The 26,535-nt window shown below is 49.0% G+C and overlaps 2 protein-coding genes across 4 annotated transcripts in view; both read left to right on the plus strand.

The window, feature by feature from the left end:
* CTCF (CCCTC-binding factor) overlaps positions 1 to 14,259 on the plus strand; it is a 43,244-nt gene extending 28,985 nt beyond the window's left edge. For 2 of the 3 annotated variants that reach the window (XM_077755600.1, XM_077755601.1), the window contains 7 exons: positions 623 to 743; positions 1,655 to 1,804; positions 5,515 to 5,675; positions 6,203 to 6,385; positions 6,938 to 7,073; positions 11,430 to 11,591; positions 12,762 to 14,259. In XM_077755600.1, the coding sequence (XP_077611726.1) occupies positions 623 to 743; positions 1,655 to 1,804; positions 5,515 to 5,675; positions 6,203 to 6,385; positions 6,938 to 7,073; positions 11,430 to 11,591; positions 12,762 to 12,946 (1,098 nt within the window). In that variant the 3' untranslated portion in view covers positions 12,947 to 14,259. The remainder of the gene's footprint in view (positions 1 to 622; positions 744 to 1,654; positions 1,805 to 5,514; positions 5,676 to 6,202; positions 6,386 to 6,937; positions 7,074 to 11,429; positions 11,592 to 12,761) is intronic. The other variant, XM_077755602.1, reaches the window with a different exon arrangement.
* A 4,260-nt stretch (positions 14,260 to 18,519) lies between these two features.
* The window catches only part of CARMIL2 (capping protein regulator and myosin 1 linker 2), an 11,743-nt gene continuing 3,727 nt past the window's right edge, over positions 18,520 to 26,535 (plus strand). The window contains 31 exon segments of the mRNA XM_077755603.1: positions 18,520 to 18,689; positions 18,934 to 19,028; positions 19,121 to 19,171; positions 19,345 to 19,407; positions 19,510 to 19,634; positions 19,769 to 19,860; positions 20,060 to 20,130; positions 20,246 to 20,319; positions 20,463 to 20,538; positions 20,618 to 20,706; positions 20,827 to 20,921; positions 21,001 to 21,087; positions 21,159 to 21,271; positions 21,381 to 21,458; positions 21,595 to 21,671; positions 21,763 to 21,867; positions 22,057 to 22,126; positions 22,271 to 22,352; positions 22,445 to 22,541; positions 22,629 to 22,686; positions 22,816 to 22,988; positions 23,166 to 23,328; positions 23,409 to 23,513; positions 24,689 to 24,817; positions 24,907 to 25,020; positions 25,173 to 25,333; positions 25,419 to 25,506; positions 25,715 to 25,870; positions 25,976 to 26,042; positions 26,459 to 26,532; positions 26,534 to 26,535. The exon segment at positions 26,534 to 26,535 is cut by the window's right edge and continues 160 nt beyond it. Of these exon segments, the coding sequence (XP_077611729.1) occupies positions 18,650 to 18,689; positions 18,934 to 19,028; positions 19,121 to 19,171; positions 19,345 to 19,407; positions 19,510 to 19,634; positions 19,769 to 19,860; positions 20,060 to 20,130; positions 20,246 to 20,319; positions 20,463 to 20,538; positions 20,618 to 20,706; positions 20,827 to 20,921; positions 21,001 to 21,087; positions 21,159 to 21,271; positions 21,381 to 21,458; positions 21,595 to 21,671; positions 21,763 to 21,867; positions 22,057 to 22,126; positions 22,271 to 22,352; positions 22,445 to 22,541; positions 22,629 to 22,686; positions 22,816 to 22,988; positions 23,166 to 23,328; positions 23,409 to 23,513; positions 24,689 to 24,817; positions 24,907 to 25,020; positions 25,173 to 25,333; positions 25,419 to 25,506; positions 25,715 to 25,870; positions 25,976 to 26,042; positions 26,459 to 26,532; positions 26,534 to 26,535 (2,870 nt within the window). The 5' untranslated portion in view covers positions 18,520 to 18,649.

The following is a 26,535-nucleotide window of genomic DNA, read 5'->3' on the forward strand; positions in this document are numbered from 1 at the left end:
CTGGGTGGCTCAGTCGGTTGAGTGTTCGACTTCGGCTCAGGTCATGATCTCACAGTTTGTGGGTTTGAGCCCCACGTCAGGCTCTGCTGAGAGCTCAGAGCCTGGAACCTGTTTCGAATTCTGTGTCTCCCTCTCTCTCTGCCCCTCCCCCACTCATGCTGTGTTTCTGTCTCAATAAAAATAAACATTAAAAAAAATAGGGATAAACTGAAAAACAAAAAAAATCTGATACCTATGTATCTGGAAAGAAATTGATCTGTAAATAAGCGTAGATTATTTGAACTACTAAGGAAAATTTCAAACCTATACAAAAGGGGAAACATATAGAAATAGATAAAATAGGATAATACACCCCCATGAATCTACCACCCAGCTTAAATAGTTCTATAATAATCAATCTTGATTCATCTATGCCCCATCCATTTGTTTACCCTCTTCCTTTGGATTATGATAAGGATCTGAGAGAGAAAGGTTACAAGTAATGAGGAAGAAATATTGTATTTTAGACTTTTTCTGTATTTTGAGCTTCAGTGCCCAAAAGGTAAGTTGTGCCTAACCCACAGCACTTAAATTACAATCACTGTTAACAGAAGTAAGAAGTTGAATTGGTTTTGTGTTTCAGGTCAGCAAATTAAAACGTCACATTCGCTCTCATACTGGAGAGCGTCCGTTCCAATGCAGCTTGTGCAGTTACGCCAGCAGGGACACATACAAGCTGAAGAGGCACATGAGAACCCATTCAGGTAGGACATCTTCCCTTGTATTTAATGAGCTGCTTTTCAGTGGATTCCATGAGACCCTGTGAACCACCTCACGCCCCTGTTTACCCACATGGGAGCTAGCATGAAAGTAATGAAATTGACAAATGCTTTTCTGGAATATCTTCTGAATTCGTTGTTCTGAGTATACATTGGAGAATGGAAAATTTCACTATTAGAAGTCTGGAGAGAATATCTAATCCAGCTCATTCAGTTTTCCCAGTACTATCTTTTCCTAAAAAAGAAAATCTTGGGGCACCTGGGTGGCTCAGTCAGTTAAGCATCCCGACTTCAGCTCAGGTCATGATCTCACGGTTTGTGGGTTCGAGCCCCACATCGGGCTCTGTGCTGACAGTAGCTCAGAGCCTGGAGCCTGCTTCAGATTCTGTCTCCCTCTCTCTCTGACCCTCCCTTGCTCACGCTGCCTTTCTCTCTCTCTCAGAAATAAATAAAACATTTAAAATAACATAAAAGAAAAAAATCTTGTAGGGGCACCTGGCTGGCTCAGGTGGTAGGTAGAGCACATGATTCTTGATCTCAGGGTTGTGAGTTTGAGCCATGTTGGGTGTAGAGATAATTTAAGGAAAAAAAAAAAAAAAGGTAACTTGTAGATATACCTGTAGTCCATCTCCTGCCTCCCAAAGGCAAGCCTTGTTGTAGGAACTGCTCTCTTTCTTGTGTGAATGACTCCAGTGGAGCTGGCAGAGCAGGGGTGGTGGCAGCAATTTAGAACTTTTCTACTCTCAAGACAGGTATAAGCCATGCAGTGGGCCTGAGCCCTCTGGGTAACACCCAAAGATTCTCTGTAGCTTAGCTTTACTGGCTCCTGAATTACTCCCTCATTAAATGGTAGTATTCATTTCATCTAATTTGTTCATTCTGTATTTCCTTTTAAGGGGAAAAACCTTATGAATGTTATATTTGTCATGCTCGGTTTACCCAAAGTGGTACCATGAAGATGCACATTTTACAGAAGCACACAGAAAATGTGGCCAAATTTCACTGTCCCCACTGTGACACTGTCATAGCCCGAAAAAGTGATTTGGGTAAGTAAATGAAAAAATATTTTTGAGGATTTGTGAAAATATGAAGATCATAAATAACTTCCTTTTCTGACTCATATAAGTTTTGTGTATGTGAATGGCGTGCCACGTAATAAAAGCCATTGCTGGGGCTGCTCAGTGGCTCAGTCAGTTAAGCATCTTAACAGCTCAGGTTGTGATCTCATGGTTTGGGAGTTCCAGCCCTGCATCAAGCTCTGCACTGATGGTAGGTGTATTGCTCCTTTACTTTATTCTTATAAATGTTTTTATGTTTAGGTAAATTGCTATACTTGACAAAATGTCTTTTACTTTAACTTTTTTTTTTTTTTTTTGAGAGACACAAAGCGTGAGTGGGGGAGGGGTAGAGAGAGAGAGTGAGACACAGAGTACAAGGCAGGCTCTGGTCTCTGAGCTGTCAGCACAGAGCCCAAAAACGGGGCTCAAACCCAGGAACTGTGAGATCATGACCTGAGCCAAAATCGGACACTTAACTGATTGAGCCACCCAGGTGCCCCAGCTTTGTTTTACTTTTTAATTTATTTGATCTTCACAACAACCGTATGAAGTCAACAAGGCATATGTATTTTAGCTTCATAGGTGATAAACCTGACGCTCCAGTGGGTGGCTTGACCAGAGCTACACAACACAGCTTATATAATGGCAAGCCGGGCTTGAGTCCTCTTAAGAGCCTCTAGTTCCACTGAGGAACATAGAAGTACCTAGGTCATATTAGGAGCATACTGAGCCACAACATAAATATGTCCTATCGTTCTGCAGCATTGGTTTTACTCACAAGATTTTATGTAAAAGTTATGTCATTTATCTGATGTCTTAAATCATTTTTATATTAATATGACCATACTGAGCAAAATGCAGGCTAGCTCACATTTTTTCAAGGTATAAGATGTTTAATTAATTTTTTTAACATCTAACATTCATTTTTAAGATGAAACCACAAGTTTGAAGCAGAAGACTTTGGGCTCCACATAAGACCGATAGGTCCTATGTTCATCCTACTCTGCTGTTAAGAGGACTTTGTTAGAAAGATTTAAGAGGCACTGTCCTCTGATAAATGGGACTGATAAATGATACTGTTCTTGTGGTACAGAAACCAAAATCTGAATTAATAATATCTCATGGCAATGTGTGTGAACTACTAGGTCGCTGTCTGGATTATTAAAAAAAATTTTTTTAATGTTTATTTTTGAGAGAGAGAGAGATCTAGCAAGTATGAGTTGGGGAGGGGCAAAGAGAAAGGGAGACCCAGAATCTGAAGTAGGCCCCAGACTCTGAACTGTCAGCACAGACCCCGAAATGGGGCTCAAACCCAGGAACTGTGAGATCATGACCTGAGCCGAAGTCAGACGCTTCACAAACTGAGCCATCCAGGCGCCCCTGGGTTATTCAATTTTTTAAAATTATTCACTTTTATGATATCGGTAAACACCTTGGATATTTTATATTTGCATGATACCCCTTAGGCTCTATGTAATTGCCTAGGGTCTGTCAAATAATAGTTATTTCTCAAAACCAGTCCCAAAGAAGTTTATGTTCCGTCTTCAAAGCAGGCTTGTTTTCACCCTAATATGCCATAATTAAAATTTATCACTTTGTTGGACACCTTAGGTGGCTCAGTTGGTTAAGCATCTGACTCTTGATTTTGGCTCAGGTCATGATCTCATAGTCTATGAATTCAAGCCCTGTGTCAGGCTCTGCACTGACAGTGTGGAGCCTGCTTGGAATTCTCTCTCTCTCTTTCTCTCTCTCTCTCTCTCTTTCTCTCTCTCTCTCAAAATAAATAAATAAAATTTGTTTTAAAGATTAAGAGAAAAGGAAAAGTCTTAGGGTGCCTGGGTGGTTCAGTTTGGTTAAGTGTCTGATTCTTGATTTTGGCTCAGGTGATGTTCCCGCAGTCATGGGATTGAGCCCCACGTTTTGAAGCCCGCTTGGGATCCTGTCTCCCTCTTTCTCCTTTGCCCCCTCCCCTATTCACACCCTCTCTCACTCAAAGTAAATAAACATTGGAAAGGAAAAGAAAAGGTTTTCCTTGTCTAGGTTTGATTTTTTTTTTTTATAATCTCTAATTTTTCCTGTTAAAACATAATTTGGGGGCACCTGGGTGACTCAGTCGTTTACTCATCTGACTTTGGCTCAGGTCATGATCTCACTGGTTTGTGGGTTTGAGCCCCATGTGCTGACAGCTCGGAGCCTGTTTCTCGGACTTTCTGTCTTCTTCTCTGACTCTCCCCCGCTTGCACTCTGTGTGTCTGTCTCTAAAATAAACAAACATTTAAAATTTCTTTTAACATAATTTGGAAATTTTTGTACACGGAAACTTTCTTCTTAGCAAATTTTTAAGGTGTAATACAGTATTATAAACTGGGAATTCAGGGTGCCTGGCTGGCTCAGTCAGTAGAGGATACAACTTGATCTCGGGGTTGTAAATCGGGCTCAACGTTGGGTGTAGAGATTACTTAAAAATAGTCTTTAAAAATAATTTAATTAACTATGGGAATTATGCTGTACAGTAGATCTCTAGAACTTACTCATCTTTGGTTCATTTATGTTTTATTCTTTATTTTTTTATGTTACTTAGGTATTTAGGTTTGACTCTGTCCCTGCCAACCCTCATAAAGAATTCTGTCCCTCAGTCTTCCCTTCCTCAGCTCCTGATTTCTGTCCCATCTGGCTTATATTATACCCTATTCTGTAAATGACTCTTCCTAAGATCACTAAGAACACCACATTGTTGAAAGCGGGGAGCGCTCTACTTCCCATGTTTCTTGATCTCTTAAGAGTGTTCTTCATAGTGGACTGTGCCGTCCTACTTAAAACACTTTCTTCCCTTGGCCTCTGTGGCACTATAGCTTGTTGGCTGTCTTCTGACTATTCCTTCTCAGCCTTTTCTTGTTTTAACCCCATTTTCTCCCACTAGCCTTACCTGTTACATAATTTTTTATAAGTTTGTTTGTTTATTTTGAGTGAGAACCAGCAGGGGAGGGGTGGGGGAGGTGCACAGAAGATCCAAACCAGGCTCTGTGCTGACAGCAAGAGAGTCTGATGTGGAGCTTGTACCCACGAACCATGAGATCATGACCTGAGCCAAAGTCAGATGCTCAACCAACTGAACCACCCAGGTACCCCTTACTTATTATATTTCTTAAAGCATGGCCCATACTCTTCTTTTTCATTCTTTTTGCCTTAGTGATTTCATCAGCTCCCCTGGTCTAACTCAGATCCTAACAACTCCAGTTCATACTCTAAATCTTCCTTTGAGCTAGGCTTATCTAGCCCTTGCCATCTCTGTCCCTACTTTGATATCGTTAGCATCTCAGATTTAACATACCTAGAACTGTAGGTCTGAAACCCACTGACCTTTCCCCAAAACAAAGGGCTTCAGCCATTTTTCCACTGTTTCTTGTCTCAGTAAATGGTTCTACCACCTACTTGATTTTTGAAGCCAGAAATCTGGAAGTGGTCTCTGACACCCACCTTCTTCCTTGCTCTGTATTTGGTTACTAAATCCTGTTGATTCCACTTCTTGAGTCTCTCATCAGTTTTCCCTGCTCCTTCCAAGCCACCATCTTCTCTCACCCGTCTCTTTTCTTTTAATTCATTTTCAGCACAGCAGCCAGAATAATTATTTTAAGAAGTAGAAAAAAATGTTGTTTGTGTTTTCACAAGTTAGACTGGGCTTTGTGTTTTGTTTTCAGGTGTCCACTTGCGAAAGCAGCATTCCTATATTGAGCAAGGCAAGAAATGTCGATACTGCGATGCTGTGTTTCATGAGCGCTATGCCCTCATCCAGCATCAGAAGTCACACAAGAACGAGAAGCGCTTTAAGTGTGATCAGTGTGATTACGCTTGCAGACAGGTAGAGACCTTCATAGTTAGGAAGCAGTTGATTCCCCTTCCGTGTCAGGTTTTATCAGAGGGTTTTTATATTCCTGATATGGTGGCTATTTTTAAGGATGGTGTTTTCAGACTGATTTATGAGGAATGTCACCAAAGATTTTACTCCTCGATTTTATCATCTCCGTCCCTAGTTGATGTTTTATTCAGTCATAACTTACCTCCCCCTCAAGCCAAGTACTGGCTGCTTTCTCAGAACTGGGGAATTAAGTCCAGGACTTGAGAAAAGGGAAGAATTTGTTCCTGGGGCCTATTGCTTGGGGGTGATCAAAACAAGCAGCCCAGCAGCGGGGAGTATATCCATACTAGAATTTGTGGAAGCAGTTTTACACCCCAGTAAAGGTAACTTTATCCTCTGGATGGGCAGTTTTCAGCCTAAGATCCTTCCAAGAGAAAGGCCTGTCAACCACATGCATGTAGGTTGTGGCTAGTGTACCAGCCCTGTGACAGGCTCTGAGGCCTCTCCCCACCCCACTCCCCTTCTTGCAGGAGAGGCACATGATCATGCACAAGCGCACCCACACCGGGGAGAAGCCTTATGCCTGCAGCCACTGCGACAAGACCTTCCGCCAGAAACAACTCCTTGACATGCACTTCAAACGTTATCATGACCCCAACTTTGTCCCTGCGGCCTTTGTCTGTTCTAAGTGTGGGAAAACATTTACACGCCGGGTAAGAGTCAGAACTTTACTTCCCTTGTCGTGGTTCTTAATACCATGTTCTTGATTTTCCACTGAGGTTATAAGCACAGAGATGCCTTGTCATTTGGAAAGGGCCTTCATCCCCACCTCGAGGTTCTCTATACATGTGTGTACCCTTCTGCTGAAGCGGAACTCCGTATTGATTAGGTCTGTCCTGGATCTTCCCTTAGGGCCATGTAAGTCAGCTCTGCACAGGACGGGAGCTGATCTGATCCTCCCATGTTCCTCTTGTCTGCAGGCTGCTGAGCCCCTGTTCAGAGGATGCAGCTTCCTCTTCTGAGGGACTTCTTTTCTCTCTCTTTCCCTCCCTTCCTTTCCCCTCTCTCTCTCCCCCTCCAGAGGGAGGCCATTTCCCTTGAACAAGGAGAGCATGTTCAGGATGTGCTTGTTAGCACATAACTAGAACATTTGGACTTAATATGGTTACCTCAGATCTTTATTTATTAAACAAAAATAAGAGAACAACTAGTTCTGATACTAGCTTTTTTAGTAATGTGAATGAAGGTTTTGTTTCTTTTGTTAGAATACCATGGCAAGACATGCTGATAATTGTGCTGGTCCAGATGGCGTAGAAGGAGAAAACGGAGGGGAAACAAAGAAGAGTAAACGTGGAAGAAAAAGAAAGATGCGTTCTAAAAAAGAAGATTCCTCTGACAGTGGTGAGTACCTTGTTTCTTGATTTAGTTACATGTATAGATTTTGGTGCCCAGTTGCCAGTACATTTATGTAGGATGTGCTGGGATATAGAGATAGGCCAATCACTCTTACTTTCTGTAACCTCTAGTTTTCCTAATGTGTATATGGTTGTGTGTGTGTGGTTTGTCTGTTTGTGTTTATTTTTTGAGAGAGAGAGAGCGCATGCACTGGGATGGGGCAGAGAGAGGAGAGTGAAAATCCCAAGCAGACTCCACACTGTCAGTGCAGAACCTGATGCGGGGCTTGATCCCATGAAACTTGAGATCATGACCTGAGCTGAAACCAAAAGCAGATGTTTAACCAACTGAGCCACCCAGGCACCCCTAATGTGTATATTTTTACAGCAGCAGTTAGTATGTTTCTGGAGCAATTTTTTTTTTCTCCTAGTATTCCATTGCTTGATAATGTCTTATATGTTATGTGTTCAGTTAAAGCCAAAGCAAAATTAGTATCTCAACTCGGTTTACTCAGATTAGTGATATTCTAAGGCCCGCAGAGTTCTCTTCTGTGTTCATAACTTTTACATTTAGGAAGCTGGTCTAGATTTGAGCAATGAATCTAATGGACGTGAAGAAGGTTGCTTAAGCATCTTGACCAACTTCTGGTTTGACTGCCTGTGTCAGCCTAGCCTTGAGATGTGTTGATCAAATCCATGAAGGTCAGCCTTTCACTTCCTACCTTAATCTCTCCATTTTAAAATGTAACACTTTGCCTATTTTCCTATCCGTTGATGCTTTCTGGGGTGTTTTTGCCTTTCTAGTCATGAAATCCGAGTGTTCTGGTATGGTTTTGAGGTGCTAGACTCATGAAGCGGGAGGGAGAACAAGAGCATCGATACCATAGGAATCAACATTTGATTGTACATACTTGTTCATGGTGGTAGGCTCTGTAATGTGGATGCTTGGGCTACTGGCCAAGTAGTTGAGAAAGCACATCTGTGACTAAAGATTTAAGCTTTTTATGGTAAAAAAAATGTTTGTAAAGGGGCTTTGTTTTGGGGAATGCACTTCCCCAGAAGCCGTATCGGACTGGAAGTATTATAGATGGTGCCTTATGTGCTTCTAAGGCTCCTCATTTTGTCTTTTGCATGCTTGTTAGAAGTATGGGGAACAGGGGTTCCTGGGTGGCTCAGTCAGTTAAGCATCAGACTCTTGGTTTTGGCTCAGGTCGTGATCTCACAGTTTGTGACTTCAAATGCCACATCAGGCTCCACATTGACAGTGCAGAGCCTGCTTGGGATTCTCTCTCTGCCCCTTCCCTACTCACATGCACACACATGCATGTGCTCTCAAACTGTAGGAAAAAAAGCTTTCATAATAATGGGGAGGGATTGAAAGTTTTGAAAATTGAACATATTTGAGAACTTCAGTGTCTATTGATTTTATTTAAGACTTGCTCATGAAAGTACTAGGTTTTTTTATATTTAGATCTGTAACAAGGTCCTTTTTAGTTTCTGTGTATTTCATATATTTTAAGAAAGCCTTTACTTTTCTGTTTAGAACTTTAACTTTTTCTGAGACATTATTCATCCAGTAAGCATAAGAGTAATTTATTTTTTGCTGCCTTTTCTGGAAAATCTATTTTAAGCATAATCTTTGTCACTGGGTTGTAAGTAAACATGCCTCCTTTAAAATGTCGTTTTCTTTGATCTTTATAAAAGCACACCACCGGGGCACCTGGGTGGCTCAGTCAGTTAAGCGTCCGGCTTTGGCTCAGGTTGTGATCTCACGGTTCATGGGTTTGAGCCCTACATCAGGCTGTGCCGACAGCTCAGAGCCTGGAGCCTGCTTTGAATTCTGTGTGTGTGTCTCTCTCTTTGCCCTTCCCCTTCTCGCACTCTGTCTGTCTCTCTCACTCTCCCAAAATAAATAAACATTTAAAAATTTTTTAATTTTTAAATAAAAGCACACCACCCTTAGGGCACCTGGGCGGCTCAGTCAGTTGAGCATCCAACTCTTGATTTTGGCTCAGGTCTTGATCTCACAGTTTGTGAGTTTGACCCTTGCATCAGGTTCTACATTGACTGTGCGGGGATTTTCTCTGCCTCTCCCTCTCTCTCTTCCCCTCCTCTGCTCATTCTCTCTCTCTCTCTCAGAAATAAACATTGGGGCACCTGGGTGGCTCAGTCACTTAGGTGTCGGACTTTGGCCTAGGTCATAATCTCGACTGTTCTTGAGTTCGAGCCTCGTATTGGGCTTTGTGCTGACAGCTCAGAGCCTGGAGCCTGCTTCAGATTCTGTGTCTCCCCCTCTCTCTGTCCCTCCCCCACTCACGCTCTGTCTCTCAAAAATAAACATTAAAAAAATGTATAAATAAATAAATTTTTTTTTTAAAAAACCCCACACCACTCGTTACTGAGAATCTTTGTGGGACCCTTTTGTCTGGCTAAGAAATGAATGAGTGTACTATTGGGGGAAGCCAGAGAGAGTCACAGGCCCCAAGTGCCACCAGAGATCCACAGGTAACCTTGAGCTCAGGGATCTCTGTAAGTGCTTCTACTTGCAGAGCCTCCTTCTGCCACAGACATTGGCCCTTAGCCTTCTTGCTCATGTGCAGCAACATCAGCCTCGCTCCCTAATTATGTTTCACCAGAGCGTCTTTCAGCTAAAGACTTCACTGATGGTTCCTAATAGGTTTCTGCCATTCCTCCTTTGGCATCTGGACTGCTGGCCTATAGAGCACAGTTTGGGTCTGGGCCTTGTATCCAGTATTTTTTTATACCCCCAGAAATTCAGGCTTTCCATCCCATTGCTGACCAAGGCCACACAGTCATATTTGTCCTCTCCTAGAAGTTCTGCATGCAGAGATTGACCAGCAGAGTCTACTGCTATTTTCAAGGCTTTTTGCCAAAATCTCTCCAAGCCAGTAAGCCTTTGACCCTATTAACCTTCTTTCTGTGCTTTTCTCCCCCAATTCTGACTGAATTTGTTTGGTTTTCTAGGCATTTTGCCAGCTTAGGCAATAGGGGGCTTGAACAAGTTCAACAGGGAAGCATCTCGTTCTTGACACACTGCCACATACCAATGTATTCCCCACATTTTCACTTGGGATTTTCACTTAGAATTTGACAAGTAAGCCATTTTTGTCCTAAAGATAAAGCATTTACTCTTAGATTTCTAAATTCAAATGTCTGGTCCCAGAGGTAGACTGCATAACCTGTGCTTCTCAGAGGAAGGCGGGGAGGGCACTCTCTGTGCTGTGGTGAGCAAGGAGGGGCAGCAGAACAGCCCCAGACAGGGGCCAGAGGTTGAATTCTGCCTGCTACAGTTTAGCCATGGCCTACAAATCACTTGGCTTCTCACTTTTTCTATAAAATGAGGGTAACCCCTCTTATTAAATGAAGTAATGAAGCCTGAATGGAATAATGGAGAATTTTAAAACTGTGATGCATGGTGTAAACAAGAGCTGTGTCTGTGCTATCAAGTGTAAGTTACAGAGCATGGTCACATGTGTTGGTAGCTCAGTCCTTTTGATCCTCAGATCACTAGCAAGTAGGTTGGGGGTGCTTTAGAGATTATACAAGGAAATTGGGGTTCACTGTGGTCATTGTCCCAGGTCACACACCTAGTAAGCTATGTAGGATTCAAAGCCATGTCATCAGGCTCCTTGTCAGTATTCTTTCTACAAAAGTCCCCTCTCCTTTTATGTGATAATGGCATTAGGGAGAAAATTAGAGAGTTAAAAATGACCCATTGAATCTGACATAGCTGGGACTTAAGTCCAAAAGCTTGGCTTAAAAAAAAAAAAAAACAATAATACTCCTAAAAGAACTCTTCACTGCCTATCCTAGTAATAGGACATCGTAATGCAGTAGGAAGTTATGTCTTGCTCTCTGACGCATGCACGCACATACACACACCCCTTCCTCCCACTCAGAGATGAGCAGGAGCACATCTTCAAGAGTCTGTCTCAGGCTTAGTGTCCTGCTTTACTCTTGTATAATAGTTAAAGGGAACGTGTGTTTTCAGCTTAAACACTGTGGGTTTTTTGTATATCTGGCATGTGATGGAGTTGCCTCTTAAAAATTTGAGACTCAGTATTCGGATGTCTACAGCTAAAAGAAAAAGTAATATCCAGTCCACATAAAGTATGAATAATAGTCTTCAAGCTGATTTGCTTATTAATTCTACCACAGTACCAGTTTACTCTGTCAGTGTTGATAGCAAAAATTCTAGCAAAACCATTTTTAAATGGACTTCTATTGATGAAAAGAAATACATAACTAGACATAACAGAGTATGTGATTATGTGTGTGTCATATTTTTCTCCACCATACTTCTCCTTGCCCCACCACCTGTTATTCCTGATTTCGTGAGAAGAAAATGCTGAGCCAGACCTGGATGACAATGAGGATGAGGAGGAGCCTGCTGTGGAAATTGAACCCGAGCCAGAGCCTCAGCCTGTGACCCCAGCCCCACCACCTGCCAAGAAGCGGAGAGGACGCCCCCCTGGCAGAACCAACCAGCCCAAACAGACCCAGCGTAAGTTACTTGTCTCAGCTCAGTAGGCCGGCAGTCTCTCCCAGCATGCGGAGGAGCCAGATGGGTCCTTGTTTTAGGGGGAGATGGGAGCTAAGCCTTGAGAACAATAAGGTCACACCACGAACAAACTGTCAGGAAGCAGTTTTTTAGTTTTTACTGGGTAACACCTTAGGAAGATGCTAGAGGCCTCTTCTGCGTCAGTGACAAGTCCGGAGTAGAAAAGAACTTGTGTACTACAAGATGGGTGCTGCTAGTGTGGGAGGGGCTGCGAGACCATCACGGTGACGGGCAGCTGGCAGAATTGATGTGGCGATGAATATAAAAGAACCAAGTTTTAAAGGACAGAGGGATAAAGCGATTTCTGTGCTGAGATTGTTCCTCCCAAGAAATTCAGGCCTTTGGATTCAAGTGTTCACTTTCTGAGAGGACACAGAGGAGGTATTCAGCCTGTACCCCACACCACGAATGGCAGTGGGCAGCAGTCCTGTATTGGACACAGCCCTTGTGACAGTAGGCTCTGGGGGGACTCGAGTCTCTGTTCTCCATTGTCTGGATATCCTGAAACCTGGTGGGGGTTTTTTCCTTAACAAATGCAAGAATTAATTTGTTTTTTTAACGGACTTCCTGAACCCCACATACAGAAAAGCACGGGGTTGGTTAACTATAGATCCTGGGAACTCGCTTACCCATCCTTGAGTGAGAAAACTGGTGGAGGGCCCTAGGTGTGGGAGACTTCCCGAATCTGAAATGGCATGTTCTCGCTAGAGGCGGGTCACCTCTAACACACAGTGTCCTACATCACACAATGTGAAGTGTTCTTCGTCATGTGCTGTCTGCATCTTTTGCCTATCTCTCACTGGTGTAAAGCTCAACTTTATGACATGAAGGAAAACTAAGGCTTTTAATATGTAATTTGGGAGGCATGTAAAGATAGATGTCTGCGTTTTGTTGCTTGATGGTTTCTTGAGTGTTGGGGCTTTAGGGCTTTATGAATGGCCACATTTTAGGTCATTAAGCCTTTTTTTTTTTTTTTTTAATTGGCTTTCTCTGGGTTCTTACTGAGGCCTTCCTGCATTGCTGACCTCCATTTAGCGTCAAGTCGGAAAGGACCCTTGCAATTCTCAGGGGCTTTAATGGAGCATTTGTTTTGTTCATGCTCTTTCTTGCCAGCAACAGCCATCATCCAGGTGGAAGACCAGAATACAGGTGCAATTGAGAACATTATAGTTGAAGTCAAAAAAGAGCCAGATGCCGAGCCCGTGGAAGGGGAGGAAGAGGAGGCCCAGCCAGCCGCCACAGACGCCCCCAACGGAGACCTCACGCCTGAGATGATCCTCAGCATGATGGACCGGTGATGGCAGGGCCTTGCTCATCGCCAGGACTGCTCTGGGCTGTGTTTAAACGGCCTGCATCTTAATTTTTCTCCCTTCTTTCTTCTTTTGGCTTTGGGAAAAGCATCATTTTACACCATTTTACCAAACATACTGAGAACTAAAACTTCAAGGATGATGTTAGAAAAATGTGATTTAACTAGAACTTGCTGTTTGATGTTAGCAAATCATGGAATGTTCTGAGTCTCCGAGGGTTTACTGTGAAGTGCTGAGGACAGTGTTGATGCCTGACTGGTTTTCTTAGACGGAAACAGAGACATTGAACCCTCTCTCTTGCTATGGTAAACCACTCCAGAACGGTCACCGGGTTTCCCAGAGTTCTAGGTCTTCTTCCCAGGAGAGTTTTTAATTGTAAATGCAGACTTGGGAAGGACTTACACTTTTAAACTGGTTTTTGCTTCTGCTTCTCCCTGACTCCCTTTGCTCGGAGCCAGCTGCACACCAGTAGTACGGCATGCTGCGGTCAGTTTCTGTCCTGAAGGCTTTGCCTCTTTCTTGGCAGAGTTTCTGGTATGGTCAAGCTTGTAAATAACTTTTTTTACATTTTAATCTTTTCCATTAATTAAGAGGTTGAAAAGAAGTGCAGTGTAAGAAAACCCAGCATTTTAATTACTTGCAAATTAAGTTACCACAGACTCTGTAGTGTGTAAATGTTGAGAAGGAATTGGATCACAATCATGTAGCAGAAAGGCACCCGGACTGCTGCCGCTAGTGATGGACACCCACATGGAAGATCGGATTTCCAGCCCATGGAGCCAGCATTTGAACCTTGTACAATTAACTTTCAGTTATGATTTCCCATCTACATTTTCTTTGCTCTGTTTGTAGCTGAATTTTGTGTTTTACAACTCCTCTGTTAAAGCAGAAGGATGATTATGAGTGGGTCACAGCAGCCCCTAAAAGCTGGGCCAGAAAATTTCACTAGGTCAAGTAATTTAAACTTTGGATCTGGAAAATTAATAATAATAATGTGAAACAAAACCAACTAAAAAGTGATTCTTGCACATGAACTGTCACATGTTTAAAATGTGTTTTTAGAGAGCCTCAGTCTTGCTGATTTCAAACACTTTTTTCTTCTGTGTATTGCTTTTAAAAGAGCCATCAGTTAGCTATCAGACTCTAGGTTGATGCATTTTGTACTTAGCTGTACTGTGTGATATTTTTCATTATTTTAGGACACCAACATGAGACCTGTAATAAAATATGTAATGGGGTTGAAAGCTGGGGAGGAGGATCTACTGCTGTACAGCTAATAAATCATAACGGATTAACAAGTGCTCCAGATACTCCATCATGTGTGATCTCTGCCTGCTGGGGCCCCCACAGGGTCCACGTGTGTGGCCTCAGGCGATGCAGGCCTCTTCACCTTTCAGAGGCAAGCTCTGCTCTACAGGATGGCCACTTCCTCCCTAGCACTTAGGAGATGATCTTGGCAAGTGGTTGGATTGAGTGCATCCTGCCACAGGTTTTAACTCCCCAAAGGTGTGTGTGTGAGTGGCAAGGTGTGGATGGACTGATCGACCTTAGGAGTGGGTTCCTGTGGCAGAGGGATAACCTCAGATGTTAGAGAAGGAGCTCATGGGAAGTTCTGTGCTCTGGATCTCAGCTCACTGAGGGCTGGGCTCACTTGAGCTCTGCCAAGTACAGGACAACAGAAGCTGGGCCCAGTTTGCTCTAGAGAAGTTCATTTGGGAGGGGAGATGCCTATAGTCGTCAGGCTGCAGGGAGAGAGACTCAGATGGTATAGCTCGTTAAGCACTGCAGGAGACAGGATGGAAAGGAAGTCAGAATAGGAAGTTGATGCATTAGTGAAATATCATCTTGGTGCTGCTGGCCATTTCTGGTTAGATGGCTTTGGCAAGCCCGTTTTAGGTAAAAGCTTCAGCCAATAATTACTGGGCTTTTAAACCAGAATTCCAAATTAGCGGTTTTCAGTGAGAAGGAAAAAAGTTGAGATGTGTGTGGCCTTTGGCTGCTTGTACCGTGTCCGTAGACCAGTCTCCCAGGAAAACCGGTATCCGAGGCCTCAAGACTCTGAACCATGCTCCTTGGATCAAAAGTTGTCAGAATTCTGGGTCTCTATCATGCGTGGGCCAGTCCTCGTGGGAGCCAGAGTACCCTCTTCCAGAATTGTCCCAGTGGCCATATAATTTTCTAAAGTTTTTTGGTGTTTATGACAAAATCTGCAGAACAGTGAGGACTTTATCTGTATTTTCAGCATAGCTTTTTCTCATTGTGTGCATTCAAGTCGAAAGTGTGAAAGTTGAAAGTACGTTTGGGATGGAAAGGGGGCAAAAAAAGTCACATTCTGATGGAACAGAAGCTGAAAAGTGATAACTCATTGCACAGCCTGTGATGTATCTTGTGCAAGTCCATTATACACATACAGCCTTATATTTAAAACCTAAATAGGGGCACCTGGGTGGGTCAGTTAAACTTGCAACTTCAGTTCAGGTAGTGATTTCATGGTTTGAGAGTTTGAGCCTGTCGGGCTCTGAGATGACAGCTCAGAGTCTGCTTCAGATTCTCTGTCTTCCTCTCTCTGCCCTGCCCTGCTTGCTCTCTCTCAAAAATAAACATTTAAAAATATTTTTTTTATATTTATATATAAACATTAAAGTACAGAAGCCAATTCTCAACAGTTAGTTCTCACCAGAGAACTTTCAATGGGGAAGTTCTCTGACCTGTCTGCTCTTCCCCACTGTTAAGCCAATAGCAAGTACTGGAGTAAAAATATTCTCTGTCCACACCTGGGCTGGCACCACCACTCCGCCTGCCCCTCCCCCCCCACCCCCCACTCTGCTGCCCAGCAAGCACCTGAGTTCTCTTGCCTTTGGTCAGGACTGAGGGGTTTTTTTTTTGTTGTTAACGTTGTTGTTTAACCATTTATTTATTTTGGAGCTAGTGCAAGCAGGGGTGGGGCAGAGTAAGAGGAACAGAGGCTCTGAAGCGAGCTCTGCGCTGATAGGCTGACACCAATGAGCCCAATATGGGGCTCAAACTCATGAACCATGAGATCATGACCTGAACCGACGTCAGAAACAACCCATTGAGCCACCCAGGTGCCCCAGGATCTAGCCTTTTAAAACCATCTGAAGGGATGGGGCGCCTGGGTGGCTTAGTCGGTTAAGCGTCCGACTTTCGCTTAGGTCATGATCTCGCGGTTCGTGGGTTCGAGCCCCGCGTCGGGCTCTGTGCTGACTGCCAGCTCAGAGCCTGGAGCCTGTTTCAGTCTGTGACTTCCTCTCTCTCTGACCCTCCCCTGCTCACGCTGTCTCTCTCTCTCTCTCCTAGAAATAAATTAAAAAAAAGAAAAACATCTGAAGGGAGCCTTGCGGCAAGCCTGGGGGTGCAGCCCGGTCCAGCCTCATCCTGTGCTGCTGGAGCAGGTGGGGCTTATGCTTCCTTGTGAGCTTTAGCATTTCCTGAGCGCCCACGGAGTGTCACACCATCTAGAACACAGACAAGCTGAAGGGCCTTTCCCCCACTCCCTGAGTCACTCATCATGTTGGGAGCTGAGTCCCATGTGTTCACTTCTTTTCTAATAGCGTGGTAGTTTTGTCACTGCCGCCCTGACCACCAGCAGTTACGGAGGTATGTGGCTATTCTGGCACCCCTGCCCTGATCTCCATGATATTTTTGGTTTCCTCTCAGCAGCCCATGCCCACCCCAACAGCACTTATCAGATGGGTAGATGCCACCAGTTTGTTGCTGGCCTCAAGAGTCTCCTTTGGCAGACATTCTCTCTTGTATTTCTTATCCTAGTCTATTCTAAACAGAGAAGTCCCACTGAGGTGGGCCTTCTATTATGGAGTCCTGGGGTTGCCATGGCAGACTTGGCAGATGTATTCACTGAATGCCAGGCACTGTTGTGAGCACTTAAAAAGCATTTAATCCTTATACCAACACTTCAAGGTAAGTTAATAGCTCCAGCTTATGAAACAGGAACTGGAAGTCCAAAAAGGTTAAGTAACTTAGTGTGGAACGCTGGAAAGAATTGGTCAGGACTTAAAAATTCAGGCAGTCAGCCTTTAGAAGCAGCATTCTTGTACCACTTGGCCATGTTAAGTGCAAGAGACCTACTGAGTTCTCACCCTAAGGCAGCTTGTGGGTTCTATGTGGTCTTAAAAGGAATCCTAGATCTTAACCCAAACTCTTCCTTCAAACTGGGAGATGGCAGAGTAGGACTATCCCTTGCCTCTTTGCAGAAACTCAGCACCTTCTGCTGAGTCTTCCCATCAACCCTAGTCAGCCCTGTGCTTTCACACCAAAGGCCTTTTGCTTGAGGGTAGGCTTTGCCTAAGCTGCTACTGTTCAGTTTCTACTGCCACTTTGTCTCCACCTTTGGTAGAGATGAGATTTTGTCAGGTGAGGGGGGGTGGGGTGGGGGTGGGATGATCAGGTGACTGGAGATGTTTCCACTTATCTCCAAGCCCTGAAGTGGGGAGGTATAGCTAAATGGGAATGAAACCAAGGGACCCCTGCCTGCTCGGCGTCCCTCATCTACTTTCAAGATGATTTCTTTCACCTCTGCCTGTGGGCAGGACAGAGGGTTGTTCCTAGTAAGTGAAGTTTAATTGGATTGTAATGGAAGAAAAAAATTATTTTCCTGTGAATTAGGTCCCTGGTCTTTCATAGGGCAGCATGCTTCTGGTTAGCAGGACCTCACGCCATGACTTACTAACTCCTCCCTGCCCTGGAGACACTAGCTTTTCTTTCCTTCAGTGGTTTCCCCCTCCCTAAACTCGCTAGCAGAGGGGAGGGCGCGGGGGAAGGAGAGGACGCAGACATATAAGAGGACTTCCATGTGCCTAGCCTTTGCTCACCCCTGCCTGAAGTCCTTGGGGTTCAGGCTGCCTCATGAAGGTACTCCCCACCTTCCAGCCCAAACCTAATGAAAGCTGGGGACCCTCCACTCTAGAGAAGGTTATCTGAGCCCATCTGGCATTTTTCTGTTAGTGGATCTCGGGGGCGCCTGGCTCGCTCAGTCAGTAGAGCAGGTGACTCTTGCTCTCAGTGTTGTGAGTTCGAGCCCCCATGCAGACCACTTAAAAAAAAAAAAAAGTTGGTGGCTACCCGACGGGGTCACATACTCCAGGTTAGGAGCAACAGATTAGGCCTTTCAGGTTAGGACCCGGATGTTGGGAGAGCTACTGGGAGACATTCGTTGCTCCCTGCTGAATAGGCACTGCTCCCGGCCCGTCCCTAGTCCATCTCCCCAGCTGAGTTTTGGAGGGGACCAATGCGGGTGGGCCTTAGGGATCCCCGAGCGGGCAGCGCCCCCTGGTGCTCTCGACAGGGACTGCGGTGCGGGGTGGAAGGAGGGGGCTAGGAACGCCGAGAGGCGCGCGCCACACGCACTACCCTCCCGGCCACACCACTGCTACCCTGTGTCTGCCTTGCCAGAGTAGTTCCTGCGCGACTGGGCGAGCGGACAGCTGGGACTCTGCCCCCCTCCCACACCTCCTGTCCCGCGGAGGCCGGGGCGGGGAGGAGCCGGGCTGGGGGCGGCCTGGCAGGAAGCAGCGCGCGTACCTTCCGCTGCAGGAGGAGCAGGTGGCTGCAGTGCGGGCCAGGGCCCCCAGGCTTCCTGTGTGTGGGCCCGCCCGCTACTGTTTCTTGTCGGAGTTCTTTGGGCCACCCGGCGGCCCGGCCCGGCCCGGCCCCATGGCCCAGACCCCCGACGGCATATCCTGTGAGTTGCGAGGTAAGCGCCGGCCCTTCCCACCTACTTGGCTCCAAAGCCAGAAGCCCACCCAGCGTTCCGGGGCTCCTGCAAGCAGTTCTCTCTGCTTCTCGGAAGAGTTTGGTGCCCCCACATCCACTCCACTCCTTCCTTACTGGCCCATAGATGAGCTCAGGCAACAAGCCTGGTACAGACCATGGGCCCGAGTTGACCTCCCGGAGTGGGAGGGGGGACCAAAGTCACCCAGCAGGCTGCCATTCCACAGGCGAGATCACCAGATTCCTGTGGCCGAAGGAGGCTGAGCTGCTGCTGAAAACCTGGCTACCAGAACGGGAGGGTGCTGAGCGAGGTCATGTCCTGGTATGGCAGGGGGCAGAGCTCGGGAGGGCCACTGGGGCCCAGGCAGATAGTCTCTGGCCCTGCCCAGGGGGTCAGACACTCTCTTCCCCCAGGCACTGCTACGATGGAGAGCCTACCTGCTCCACACTTGCCTCCCCCTGAGGGTGAGTACCAGGGGCTGACCGCCACCCTTCACCCCTTGCCCTCCAGCAGCTTCCTTGATGAGGGCTGCCTCCACTGAGTTGTCTGTGTTGTCCTATGGGCTCTGCCCAGAGGACTGGGGTCCCAGGAGCGCAGGGCTAGGCCCATGTTTCCAGCTGATTCAGGCCCTCCATAGGTCGACTGCACATTCAGCTACCTGGAGGTCCAGGCCATGGCACTGCAGGAGACACCCCCTCAGGTGAGACACCTGGTACCCCACCACAGCCTGCAGCCTGGTCTTCCCCTCCTCTCCCACCTGACCCCACACATGGAGCCCAACCCAGCAGCCCTCCCTCCCCAGGTCACTTTTGAGCTGGAGTCTCTGCCTGAGCTGGTCCTGGAGTTTCCTGGTGTGGCTGCCCTGGAACAGCTGGCCCAGCACATTGCTGCAGCCATCAAGAAGGTCTTCCCTCGCTCGAACCTTGGGTGAGGCCAGACAACTATAAGGGACCAGCAAGAAAGGAGGGCAGTAGGGGGTGCTCTGGATGATACAAATGGGTTGCCTCCCATCCTAGGGGCTACAGGTGCCCTGCCCCCTTCTCCCTTCTCCCCCTCTCCAGGAAGCTATTCCGGAAGCCCACATCCCCCTCCATGCTGGCTCGGCTAGAGAGAAGCAGCCCCTCCGAAGACACCGTGCCCAGAAGCCCCTGTGGTAAGGACCAAGCAAAGGGCACAGAGAGCTTTCAGCCTCCCCCCATCCTGCAGCCCCAGAGCCCTGGATTGGGCATCCCCCAAACTGAACAGTTACTCGAGGTACAGCCACCACCCAGCTTGGATCTGATCTTCCTCCATCTCTGACCTTTTGTCTTTCTCTTCTTCCTCACCCATTACACCCCTGGCACCTCCCGCAGGTGGCTTCTTGGAGACATATGAGGCTCTGTGTGACTACAATGGCTTCCCTTTCCGAGAGGAGATTCAGTGGGTGAGAGTAGGGCCCTCCTTGGGGAACTCTGGAGACATCTGATCCCCCACATGCACTGGGTCCCCTCTACCCCTTATGGCCCAAAGCCAGTTGGAGATACCTTCTTCCCATCCAGGACGTGGACACGATCTACCATCGACAGGGCTGCCGCCACTTCAGCCTAGGTGACTTCAGCCATTTGGGCAGTCGGTGTGTGGCCTGCCAGGACTGGGAAGGGAAGGAGATCCCATGACCCACATTCCTGGGCCTCAGCCTCTCCACGGAGGGGGGGGGTGGGCCTAGGATCTGGCTGGAGGGCCCTGAGCTCTGCCCCTGCCCCTTCTCCCACTCAGGGACCTGGCCCTGAGTGTGGCTGCTCTGTCCTACAACCTGTGGTTCCAGTGCCTCTCCTGTGTGGACATGAAGCTGGTGAGAGTGTAGGGGCAGGGAGGAGCCAAGGGTATGGTGGCCAGGGTGCAGCTCACTGAGCCCCCACTCCGGTTCTCAGAGCCTTGAGGTCTCGGAACAGATTCTGCACATGATGAGTCAGTCATCCCACCTGGAAGAGCTAGTGCTCGAGAACTGTGGCCTGAGGGGGTAAGGAGGAAAGGGTAGGGCCTGGAGGCAGGAATCTGGGGGCTGGGTTGGGAGGCTAGTGGCCTCGGGTGGAGATGGGAATCCGGGGTCAGATTCTCACACCTGGGGTCTGGTCCCCAGAGACTTTGTCCGGCGACTGGCCCAAGCACTGGCAGGGCACTCGAGCTCTGCCCTCCGGGAGCTTAGCCTGGCGGGGAACCTGCTGGATGACCGAGGTACGCCTGAGCCAAGGGACTACCTGGGGGGGCTGGTGCTAGAGGAGGTGAGAGCCACACAGCCGCCCCCATTCCCCAGGCATGGCTGCTCTCAGCAAACACCTAGAGCTTCATCCTGGAGCACTGAGGAAACTCAGCCTAGCGCAGACAGGGTTGACACCTCGAGGTAGGTGGTGTGGTCAGAACAGGGAGGGGAGGTGAATCGACCTGATTGCTGAGCCACTCTCTCCACGACAGGAATGAGATTTCTGGGCCAGGCCCTGGATTCCAATGTGGCTTTTGACTCTGCCCTGACCCACCTGGACCTTTCCGGGAACCCTGGGGCGCTGGGGGCCTCGGAGGACAGTGGGGTGAGTGGCTGTCTTTAGGGCCAATGATTGGGGGCGCTGCAGACTGTGGGAAATCAGGAAGCTCTTGATGAGGTGATGCTTGACCCCCTGACTCCCATCCTCCCACCAGGGCCTCTATAGTTTCCTGAGCCGTCCTAATGTTCTGACGTTCCTGAATCTCGCGGGCACCGACATCGCCCTGGACACTGTGAGAGGGTGGTCAGTGGGGGGATGATCAGTAGGGCAGGTGGCCAGGCCCGAGACCTGAGGGTAGACCCGTGGGGGCCGGGGGGAGCCAGGGAGCTCAATCCTCCGCCGGTGTAGCCCACACCCTCCTCCCGCAGCTCTTCGCAGCGCTGGCAGGCGGCTGCTGCACCTGCCTCAGCCACCTGGATGCCTCGAGGAACGTCTTCTCCCGCACGTAAGGGGGGCGGGTCCGGGCGGGGGTGGGAGACTGCGGGGAGCCGCCTCCCTGCGCCCGGAAGCCCACTCCTCCCGCTCGCCCACCCCAGGAAGTCCCGGGCTGCGCCCGACGCGCTCCAACTCTTCCTCAGCCGCGCGGGGACGCTTCGGCACCTGTGCCTGGCGGGCTGTAAGCTGCCGCCCGACGCGCTCAGGTCAGTGTCGCTGCCTAGGGTTACGCCCCGGCGTGTGCGGCCACCACCCAGGCCGGGGGACCCAGAGCTTCGCCCCGCTCCTATCGCCCCCTCGACCTCCCGTATCCTGGCCCTTTCTTCTTGGTATTCGTTCGCGCCCTGGGGCCCTCTTTCCCAGCTCCCGCCACTTACCGTGACATCCTCTCCCAGGGCCCTTTTGGAAGGGCTTGCGCTCAACACGCACACGGGCGACCTGCACCTGGACCTCAGCGCTTGTGAGGTGAGCGCCCGGCCCGAGACGTGAGCAGGCCGTGGGCACACACGCGGAGTGGGGCTGCGAGGCGGGGAGCGCCGGCCCGCGGGCGCCTGAGCCTCTCTGCACCTGGGGCCACTGATCTGAGCGTGCCTCACCTTCCACCTGCAGCTGCGCTCAGCGGGCGCTCAGGTGATACAGGACTTAGTGTGCGACGCCGGCGCAGTGAGCTCCCTGGACCTGGCGGATAATGGTGAGGCTGCCCGGAAACCGACCCTCCCACTGCCCACCCAGTTCCCACCTCACCCCCAGCCCCGCCTTATGCGTGACCCGAGCCACCCCTAGGCTTCGGCTCAGACATGGTGACTCTGGTGCTGGCCATCGGAAGGAGTCGGTCCCTGCGGCATGTCGCACTTGGAAGGAATTTCAACGTCCGGTGCAAGTGAGCCCCCATCCCACTCCTGGGCCTCCCAGACATCACCCCACCAGCCCACCCAGGTCCTTCCAAACCGTGGCCCTTGCCCCACAGGGAGACCCTGGACGACGTCCTGCACCGGATTGTCCAGCTCATGCAGGATGACGACTGTGTGAGTTCTTGGGACAGTGTGGGATCCTCAGGCAATGGACCTCTGTGACTCCTCCTCTCTCAGACCCTGTAACTTGCTCTTCTTGCTGACCGCTGATTCCAAACCCAAACGGCCTTTTCTTAACTCCAGCCCCTACAGTCTCTGTCTGTGGCTGAGTCGCGGCTAAAGCTGGCCTCCAGCGTCCTGCTCCGGGCTCTGGGCACCAATCCAAACCTGACGGCGCTGGATATCAGCGGCAACGCCATGGGGGACACTGGCGCCAAGTTGCTGGCCAAGGCACTTCGGGTCAACACAAGGCTCCGGTGGGCGGGGTCAGAGGGGGAGGAGTGCTGATGTGGAGGGGCTTACTGGGCTAAGGGGTGGGGCTGAATGTGGAGGAAAAAATGCGGTGGCCTGTGTGCAAGGCAAATAGGCGAGGCCAGCGGGTTGGGTGGAGTCTTGTGGAGCTCGGCCCTTGACTGAAGCCCGGCCTGGCCCAGGTCTGTGATCTGGGACCGGAATCACACGTCTGCTCTGGGCCTGCTGGACGTAGCACAGGCCCTGGAGCAAAACCGCAGCCTAAAGGCCATGCCTCTGCCACTGAACGACGTGGCCCAGGCACATCGCAGCCGACCGGAAATGACCGCACGTGCAGTGCATCAGGTATGGCTCCCTCTCCTCCCTTGCCCTGCTCTGCTTGGTAGCCCTGCTTCCTACCACTTCTCAATATCTCTTGTCCCCAGATCCAAGCCTGTCTTTTGCGGAATAACTGTGCAGACCATGCCTCTTCTGATCGCACCTCCTCCTGTCTGCAGCCACCCGGTCTGGTCTCAAACCCCTCAGAGCAGGTTAGTGTCCCCTCCCTCAATCTTGAATAGGCACAGACGAAAAGACTGGGAAGAGCTTTAGCACTTGAGATCCTCTGTGAGTTTGAGGGTCTTTCTTGGGGCTAGGATGCCTGAATTATACTGTCCTGGACAAGTCCCTCTTATTCGTAGCTGGCCCAAACACCCCTGGATGCCTCTTAAAAGCATTTAAATAGGCTCTCCTGTTCAAGATGGGAGCTATTTTGAAATCCTCCCTTAACCACCTTACCACTTCCAGGTGATTGTAGCCTCATCTGTGACTACCTGTTCATAGGGCTTTTGTCCCCGCTCCACTGACCTCTGCTGGGACAAAACTCAGCGGCCTTTTTTCTGCTTTCATCTCCCTCTACTACCTTGCCTTTGTGAGATCTTTCCACCTATCTTTTCTTGAATCCCATGCTTTAGAGCCCAGGGATTTTGACCCAGACATCCTTCAGGGGCTTCACATTCCACAGATTTTCAAGTGTAGATTTTCATTCTACAGATTCATCATCTTGCACAAACTCTTCTCTGCCCTGGAACCCAATCTCCCTGATGCCCACACTCACCAAGTGTCAGGTCTCTCCAGGCCACATTAGAGCCCCCACAGACCTCACATACACTACTCCTTATCCTCACCCCAACTATCTCTTGCTCCCACTGGTCTTTCATCCATGGCTCCTCACAACCATTTTTTTTTTTTTAATGTTTATTTTTGAGGGAGAGAGAATCCCAGGAGAAAGAATCTGACAGCGCAGAGCCTGACTAGGGGTGTGATCCCATGAACCATGAGATCATGACCTGAGCCAAAATCAGGAGTTGGATGCTTAACTGACTGAGCCACACAGGCCCCTCACCTCACTCCCATTTCTGCCCACCCATAAGTCTGTCTTCTACATAGATGATATACAGACTGAGCATCTAAAACATAGACATGACTAACAGCTCCTTTCTTCCTATTCAGGACACTTAGGATATATATATAAAGTCCCTAAAATGAACCAAAGGAGACACTGCTTGTCCTCCTTGATTAGATAGGTTTCCTAAGTGACTGGCCCGATGGGATTGGCTTCAGGACCTCACCTACCTTGTTGGATACCCTGGGAAGGAGACAGAGTCTGGAGGGGCGGGAGGGGACAAATGGGATTGATTCTTCACGCGCCCCCACCCCACTCCAGGAAGTGAACGAACTGTGTCAGTCAGTGCAGGAGCATGTGGAGCTACTGGGCTGTGGGGCTGGGCCCCAGGGTGAAGCCGCTGTGCACCAGGCTGAGGATGCCATCCAAAATGCCAACTTCTCTCTCAGTGTGAGCACTCCCCTCCCCATCACTGCTGCAAAGGCCCTCCCCCTCTTAATTAGGTGTCAACTTGCAACTCCTTCTCCTCTGGCCTCCAGATTCTCCCAATTCTGTATGAGGCTGGGAGCTCTCCAAGTCATCAGTGGCAGCTGCGACAAAAGCTAGAGGGTCTCCTGGGACAGGTGGGCGAGGTCTGCCGTAAAGACATTCAGGTAAGATGGTATCCTAGCCCCAGTTCCACCTCCACCTCCACATATAGGCTTGACCCCTATCCCATAGGTTTGACTGTGATATCCCTGGAGTCACTGTTCTGTGGGGGGTTGGAGCTTCAGGCTACACCCTCCGTGCTCTAATCTTTACCCAGGATTTCACTCAGGCCACATTGGACACAACAAGGAGCCTCTGCCCACAGATGCTACAGGGACCCAGGTGGAGGGAGCAGCTAGAGGGAGTCCTGGTGGGCGCAAGGGGCCTCCCAGAGCTGCTCCCAGAGCACCTGCTGCAAGATGTCTTCACTAGGCTCAGGTAGGCTGGATGGGACTGGGCTAGACTGGACTAGACAGGACTGGGCATGGATAGCACACTAATCTTTGCTCTCTGTTGCTCTCAGGGATATGCGGTTGTCAGTCACAGGGACCTTGGCAGAGAGCATTGTGGCTCAGGCTCTGGAGGGGCTGAATGCAGCCCGGGATCGGCTGGTGAGGGAGAATTGTGCATACATTCATGTGCGTGAGTGCACATGCACCCATACACACAGTGACCTGGCCACTGCCTTGCAGGGGTTCTGTAATGTTTTCTAGGATCATATGGCCCAGGGATATTTCAGGGTTTCCTTAGCACTGATGGGACTGTGGCTGAGGCCATCTTTAGGGTATCCCTGCCCATCTTTAGGGTGCCTTATTGCAGGTGGAGAGTCTGGCTCAGCAGGCAACAGTGGCAATGCCTCCTGCCATACCAGCACTGGATGGAGGTGAGCCCAGCCCCCTTGGGCCTGGGGAATTGGAAGGTCTTTTCTTCCCTGAGGAGGTGAGGGAAAAGCAGAAGGATGAAGAGGAACAGAAGGTAGGTGGTTCCAGAACTCTACATCTCCCCATCTTGCTATGAAGTGTGGAAAGCAGGGAGGCAACTCCCCTGGTTCCCAGTCTGAGTTTCTGCCCTCCTCACCAGCATGACAATCCTCCACAGAAATGGCCTGAGTCCAGCCAGTGTCTTCCCCTGGTCCTCTCCACTCACAGTAAGTCAGCGTCTGGGGGAAAGGGAGTTAACCAGGTTGAGCTGAAGGTCCTCCATTAGATCTGAGGACCTGGACATGTGGACACGTTCATTCAGTCTTGTCCTAGGAACTACCTGACCCTTGACTGAGCCAGGCCAGGTTCCCCATGCAACTTGCAGGTTGGAGTTGGCTACGGTCAGCATGGAGCTGGACCTGAGCAGACCAGGATCCAGACACTCTCCATTCGCCTCCCCCGCCCCTTTCCCTACCCCCAGGATGCGCATGCTTGGCGGCAGAGCAAAGCCGCGCCGCTCGGGGCCGCGCTCAGCACCACGGACAGCGGCGGCGGGGGGAGGGGCGGGCGTGGNAGCGCCGCTGCTGCCACCACCTCCTCCCCGGGCTTGCTGCTCGGTACTCTTCTGGTGCTCTCCCCTTAGGTGCTGCTGAGGAACCGGAGCCCGAGCTGGCGGCTCCGGGGGAAGATGCGGAGCCGCAGGCGGGGCCTTCTGTCTGT

The sequence above is a fragment of the Crocuta crocuta genome, unplaced genomic scaffold, assembly GCF_008692635.1.
Source record: "Crocuta crocuta isolate KB4526 unplaced genomic scaffold, BGI_CrCroc_1.0 scaffold152, whole genome shotgun sequence".
Classification (NCBI taxonomy): domain Eukaryota; kingdom Metazoa; phylum Chordata; class Mammalia; order Carnivora; family Hyaenidae; genus Crocuta; species Crocuta crocuta.